Source organism: Tursiops truncatus, chromosome 17 (assembly GCF_011762595.2).
Source record: "Tursiops truncatus isolate mTurTru1 chromosome 17, mTurTru1.mat.Y, whole genome shotgun sequence".
Lineage (NCBI taxonomy): Eukaryota > Metazoa > Chordata > Mammalia > Artiodactyla > Delphinidae > Tursiops > Tursiops truncatus.
In genome coordinates this window covers 24,403,533-24,410,485 of record NC_047050.1, presented here as the reverse complement: position 1 = coordinate 24,410,485, position 6,953 = coordinate 24,403,533, and the positions used below count along the sequence as shown (strand labels likewise).

General features: G+C 36.2%; 1 protein-coding gene across 1 annotated transcript; it reads left to right on the top strand.

Annotated features, from left to right (window-relative positions):
* The first annotated feature begins 470 nt into the window (after positions 1-470).
* On the top strand, positions 471-4,829 carry LOC101335595 (fatty acid-binding protein, adipocyte). Its single transcript, XM_004323044.3, has 4 exons — positions 471-629; positions 3,312-3,484; positions 4,042-4,143; positions 4,607-4,829. Exons 1-4 carry the CDS (start codon positions 557-559, stop codon positions 4,655-4,657), a joined length of 399 nt encoding a protein of 132 aa, XP_004323092.1. The 5' UTR covers positions 471-556; the 3' UTR covers positions 4,658-4,829.
* Positions 4,830-6,953: the final 2,124 nt, after the last annotated feature.

The following is a 6,953-nucleotide window of genomic DNA, read 5'->3' as shown; positions in this document are numbered from 1 at the left end:
TTATTTTGTTTTAATTTCCAGGTAATTCCTGAGACAGTACTGCCCCAAAGAGCCTTTGCAATTACTTAAGAATATACAAAATAATTCTTATGTTCCTCAATTCAAATGAACCACATAATTGTAATTTTAATAGAAACTCCAGAAATGGGAGTCAAAATTTATCCCAAGATAATTACCCTGCTGTACTCTACACTGTGATAAATATGTATGAAAATAATAGGAGGAAATTCAATTCACTGAATATTAAACTGTCAAAATAGAAATATTTAAAATATTCTGTAATGGTTAAAAGTAAGTTGTACTCTAAGTTCAATGACCATTTGCCAGGAAGAACCAAAGTTGAGAAATTTCTATGAAAAACATGACTCAAAGGAAAAACCGCAGAGTCTGGCAATGAAGGAAATGATCTGATACCATTCCCAATTGGTTATTCCTAAAAATCACTTGTCCTGGGTATCTTTAAAAGGAAGTTTTCTGGACTCAGAGGGTAATAGCACCTTCCTGAAAGCTGCAGCTTCTTTCTCACCTTGAAGAATAATTCTAGAAAGCTCCCAAAATGTGTGATGCATTTGTAGGTATCTGGAAACTTGTCTCCAGTGAAAACTTTGAAGATTACATGAAAGAAGTGGGTAAGGAAATACATTGGCTGGGTTTATAACTTTTTCTCTGGGGAAGAGTGCTTTGTGGCTGTTTTTCACTCTGGAAGCACTGGCCAGACATGAAATTCTGCTTTCTATATAGAGGCGATAAAAGTAACATGTGTGAATCATTTGTTTCTAGAAACATTCTAGATGGAAGTCACAACTAATGCTTCCTTAAGGTGAACTAATATGAAAAAGGGTATAAATGGAATTGTTATGTTGTACAGAAATGCCAAGATTTTATTTGATTGATAAACTTGAGTATCTTTGGTTTACTTGACTCTCTGTCTCTTTTTATTGATTCCTTTTGCATATAAAATAAGCAATAACTTGGAAATAAAACTGTATTTCCTAGCATGCAATAATTTCCATTTGAAACTGAAAGCACTGCATTTCTCATCTTAATGTAATTTTTTGAGTAATGTATGTTAGCCAATTGTTTTAAGGTCAATCCATTAAAATGTGTGGTTGTTTTATGGGAGAAAAAGTCTCAATTTCAGAAAATATGTTCCTTAAAAGTCTTAAATATTTGTTTGATTTAAAATTATATGGGATGCCATAGAATTATTGATAATAGAGGCTTTCAGGTTTTTAGGTTCTGGTAACATTGCCTGTGTGTTCCCCAGATAATTACAAAGTTAAAGCAAAGGAGTAGAGAGGCAGTATTTCACTCAGGCAGCCACGACCATGCATTATCAAGTTGTATCCAGGGGTTGCAAATTGGGGAGGGATTTTTTTTCACAATATCTTTATTAGAGGTTATGATTGAATCCCTAAATCTCAAGACTTAACCTTCTTCTAAATCTTATAGTATATTTTTTGCTTGTGTATAACTACTGTTTTCCTTGTTTGCAGACAAGAGGGAAATCAGGGACTTCAACATGAGTGAAACCTAGCTTTGTAGAATATCAACTGGTTGTAATTCAATAAACTAATTAATATGCACTGATACAGATATGTCTGTATTTGAGGCTATTTACTATTTTTAGAAACATTTTACACTTTTAATATTTATATTTAAATTCTTATACCACTGTGTTTTAAAATGATAAGGTATTGATGATAATGAAAGATAATAAAATACCTCCTGAAATTAGCTTCTCTAGTTGATTACCTTCAGTCAGCAGGTATTGTTTTCAACCATCAAATGAGGACAGAATCAAGCCAGTGGAGAGAATGATTTTCATAAGCTTGGCCAGTCTGGAACCACACCGGGTGTTGCATCCATTCACTATGTTGACTCACTCCATGTATTTGAGGTTATTATATTTTGTAACAGAGACAGGACTTGCTGAAACAGCATATTATCTTCCCACTTGTTGCTGCTTTCGGACGGGGAGCTAAATCAGAGCTTCGGTATTGCTTGTTTTGTACGATATTTGCCTCCCTGATCCCCACTATTCCTAAATTTTGGTATCTATAAGTAGTCAAAAAAGTATTGTAGATTTATGCACATGCATTTAAAAAATACAACACATCTATAGCAGTCGTAAATTATAATTTATGCAGCGACAGTAAGTTACTGCTTGCTGTCTACATTAGCTTGTAAATTGTTCGTCCCATAACTGCCACACATCCCAAAAAATGCACTCCTCTTTTTCAAAAAGAGGATTTTGCCACTTAAGTGATTGGGAATCAAAGTATTAATTTCTGAACTTACTAAAATAGTGATTTCTTAAACTTTGAAGTTTTCACAATTGATGCCTAAGCCCTCTTTAGCACCTTCTATAGTTTATTGGGAACATCACCATTCTAAAATGTTATGCATGCAGGAAACATTTTGACTTTTGGAAAAATTAATCGAAATCTTCATTTCATGGTGGAGTAATTTGGAAAAGCCAAGAAAACTAGACTTGGCAGCAAATGCCATGAAATGTGAATTTTGGACACCCAAACAGATTAATTTTTTTTTTTTTTTTTTTTTTTCTTTGCGATACATGGGCCTCTCACTGTTGTGGCCTCTCCCGTTGCGGAGCACAGGCTCCGGACGCGCAGGCTCAGCGGCCATGGCTCACGGGCCTAGCCGCTCCGCGGCATGTGGGATCTTCCCGGACCGGTGCACAAACCCGCGTCCCCTGCATCGGCAGGCGGACTCTCAACCACTGCGCCACCAAGGAAGCCCCCAAACAGATTAATTTTTAATCGAGTAACTGTATAGTTGTCCCCCAAATCCTATTGTCTTTGACTATGGATTAGATCACTTTTGTTATCTAAGAAGGAAAGGTAGAGATTCCCAAGTGTTTCATGAACTGAGTAAAATGAGAGTGGCTGCCCTCATGGTTAAGATGGCCAGTTATTTCGAGAGTGCAGTGACTTTTAAAATATGTATGTCTCACAGACTTAATCTTTGTACATATTCTTGTGGAAAATTAATAATGGGTCTCCTAAAGACTTGTATCTGAAACCCGGAAGTGGAAATTTAAAGAACAGACTTACATCTAATTGTGCCTCAGGCGTTCTTTAAGTATTAGCCTACTTTACTTATCTGCAGGAGATGTTTACATAAGACCTTTAAGAAACTCACTGGAGTCTTTCACATTTTATGCACACGTGCACCCACCTACACACACACACACACACACACACACACACACACACACTACTGATCTTTCTTAAATAAAGATGTGAGAGAAAATTGTAAACTTGACATTTTTCTTTTCCCAACTATAGGAGTGGGCTTTGCTACCAGGAAAGTGGCTGCCATGGCCAAACCCAATGTGATCATCAGTGTGAATGGGGATGTGATCACCATTAAATCAGAAAGTACCTTTAAAAATACTGAGATTTCCTTCAAATTGAGCCAGGAATTTGAGGAAGTCACTGCAGATGACAGGAAAGTCAAGGTGAGAAATAGGGAATTGGAGCAGAGTAAACGCTGGTTTCTAAATGACCGCTGCCTACAAGAAGCCATTTTGTAAAAGGAGGAAACCCATTCCACCGTAAGCCAAAGATCCTTCAATATTTAGCTGGTGAATTTTCTCCCTTTCTATAAAATGGTCCTTATTAGTCTAAAAAATGATTAACATAATTTATTTGTCATACCATATGTATATATATATAGTATTTGAAGTGAATTAAAATAACGTAACAGTGTTAGAGAACGTTTATAAAAGAGTGGGAAAAAAAGGTAAAAATCACCTATGATTCTACTATCTCAACATAAATTTATTATCTATATTCTTTCACAGTATTTTTTCAAGTGCATGTTTGTATAATATTCTGATCATAATATACATATAATTTTGTACGTTGTTTTTGGCACTCATTGTTTCCTTGTTGCAACATTTTCTTGTAATTTAAAATTACTAATTACCTCAAAATATTCCTGCAAATAAAAGTGCTCTATTTTTTAATTTTATTTTCCTCCATCATTATAATCACTTTTTTATTATGCCCGCAGAGCACCGTAATCTTAGATGAAGGTGCCCTGGTGCAGGTGCAGAAGTGGGATGGAAAATCAACCACCATAAAGAGAAAACGAGTGGATGACAAACTGGTGGTGGTGAGTATCTTCTGGCTACTTAATTCTAGATTCTACTGCTAGGTCATCCCATAATCGTTATTCTACCTAGAGAAACAGATAATTGTCCTTGTAGAACAAAAGGTTAGTCTATTGGGATTACGGTTTCACTCTGGCAATTATCCTTCATACTTTTAAGCTCAGTGTAGGTATACTGCCCCCAGGAAGCATTCCCTCATCCCTCTCAATATGAACCATATTGTATTGTGCATTTCTAATTATGTTTCTCACTCACCACATAGATTGTAAGATTCCTTGAGGGCAAGACTTATATCTTCTTGATCTTTATATTTCCCTAGCTTATTACAATATCAGGTATATAATAAGAGCCCAGAGCAAATATCTTTTGATGAATATTGTTTCCTTCCCAACACTGAAGGAGACAATAAACAAAATATAAGTGGTTTAGTCCCAGGGATTTACCAATAATTTTTTTTGTGCCTAGGAATGTATCATGAATTGTGTCACTGCTACCAGAGTTTATGAGAAAGCATAAGCCAAAGGATATTGAGCTGGACTGAAGTTTGCATCAAACTCTATGACATTCTGTTGGGTGTGTTGTCCAAACATATATTATTTCCCACTAATTAGCAATCAACTAATTTTCCCCCAGACTGATTTTATTCGATATGGTTGTGTTGGTTAAATAAAACTTTTTAGATTTATAAGGCTGTGTAATGATTTATTCATTGTGCTAGATAATTTCTTACTTATAATTTAGTGAAGGAAATAGAAAATTGTATTATTGCTTTGTTTCTAGTACATGATTTTTAAAATAATAATCCAAGATGAAAAAAATAATAGTGAAATTTCCACTGTCTTAGGTAGAAAATGATAAATATGTGCTATTACTGAATATGAAGTCCTTCTTTAGCATAACTACAGTCAAGTAATAATTTCTCAGAGACCTAAGGTAGTTTCAAATGTAGTGAAATTGTCCACAGTCAGCTGGCCCAAGTACTGTCATTTCACATATATCTGTCCTAGAGCATTAAGACAGAGACAAGTGTAGTAGCAATGCAGAGGGTAGAAAAAGATTTCTAGGCTATAAGTTTTAATCTGAAAAATTATTGGTAAACCAAGCTACCCCTGGAATCTCTCAAGAATTAAGTCCAAATAATCCCATAATGTTTATTCCAGAAAAGAGGTGACAGGCTTGTAATGATGCAAATGTTCCTGTAGTCATTTCCAAATTTTTCTTTTATTCTTACCAGTGGAACTTTTTATTCAAATAAGATATTGACTATGTTCTGGAACTTTCTATTCAAATAAAATCTCCATGGAATTCCAATATATAAAACAAATAAAAATGATAATAAGGCCTCCCAGGTAGGGGTGTGTGTTCATTTGTGTGTGTGTGTGTGTGTGAGTGTGGGTGGGTGTGTGTGAGATTTGTTTCTTCTGTACTTTGTGGAACTTCAAATCACCTCTACAGATCATTGGAGTTCCATGTACACAGACTGAAATTTCCAAACCACGTACTTACCTTTTATAGTAAGCCAAAATCTTTTAAAGTGTGTCCTGTAGTTGATATAATTCTGTTTGTGATGCTTCCTTTAAAAGTAAGTTTATTATTTTCTGAATACCTACCGTATGTGTAATACCAAGATACGGAGAAACCAGAAGAGGTAAATTAAGTTCCTGATTACAATTATTTACTTCCTTTTCAAAAACAAAGAGTTAGACTCTCACTTTGGCTTTACTCAAGAATTGGAGAATTCAAAACGAGAAGATTTGTAGGAACTGATTAGGAAAATTCTTGGTAAACCAATATTTATTAAGCACTTACTATGGTCCATGCACTTTGCATGTTCTACTTAATTTATTATCAAAATAATCCTATGATGAGGATTTGGTATTCCTGTTTACAGAGATGAGAAAACTGAGTTCAAAGTTTAAGTCTATAAAACTAAGTAGGGAATAGACATAGGAATTTGATATTCAAGAGGGTGATCCTGGATGGGATATAGATCTAGGAGCCATCAATATTCAAGTGCTAACTTAATTCATAAATGGTGATGAGATCATTCAAGGAGAAAGGAAAGTTAGAAAGAAGAAAATAGTTGAAGATGTCCAAGAGGATGTCCCAGGCACCTCAACACAATATGTTCCACACTAAACTTTCACTTCCCCCTTCCATCCACTCCTAATAACTAAATTTATTCTACTTTCCATATCTCAGTGATTATCAGGATGTATTATCTAATTGCCTATTCCACAAATCTTAAAATCATCCTCCAATATGGCTTCTTCCTCACTTTACAACATTTATGTTGTTTAAAAAATCATGTTGAGTCAAGGCCTTTGTTGATGCCGGGGACACCACCTACCACAGGCCACACCCAAAGGCCAGCGTCAGAGCACAGCTTTGAAGGTTATAGAAAACTCCCAGTAGACAAAAGAAGGAAGAAAGTATCCCAGGATCTGAAAAGAGAAGGCTTTGTATCTGCAGCCACAGCTTTGGGCAATTGGACACCCTCCTCCCTAACCTTCCATCAAAGCACTAGCAGAGCAAGGAGGATGGGCTGCTGAATGGGGAGAAGCAGGGCTGTGGCAGGCACAGGAACTGGGTGACAAGAATGTCAGCAGCAAAGCAATGAGGAAGGCATGGTAGCTCCTTGACAGTGATGGAACATCCTACACAGATTGGGAGCGGGGATGTAACAGTGTGGTGGCCCTGGATTTCCACTTCGGGATGAACTGCTTTGGACTCAGAGGGAGTGCTGAGCAGGGGAAGGTGGGAGGTGCAGAGCAGTCTGAGCTTCTATCTGGCAGGGACCCAAGAGCTTCAT

What these genes read in the sequence shown, in the direction of transcription:
- LOC101335595 (XM_004323044.3), top strand. Translation starts at nt 557, where the DNA reads ATGTGTGATGCATTTGTAGGTATCTGGAAACTTGTCTCCAGTGAAAAC. An exon ending in CAGATGACAGGAAAGTCAAG is followed by an intron (nt 3,485 to 4,041) that starts GTGAGAAATAGG and finishes TTATGCCCGCAG; the next exon opens with AGCACCGTAATCTTAGATGA. An exon ending in TGGATGACAAACTGGTGGTG is followed by an intron (nt 4,144 to 4,606) that starts GTGAGTATCTTC and finishes TTTTGTGCCTAG; the next exon opens with GAATGTATCATGAATTGTGT.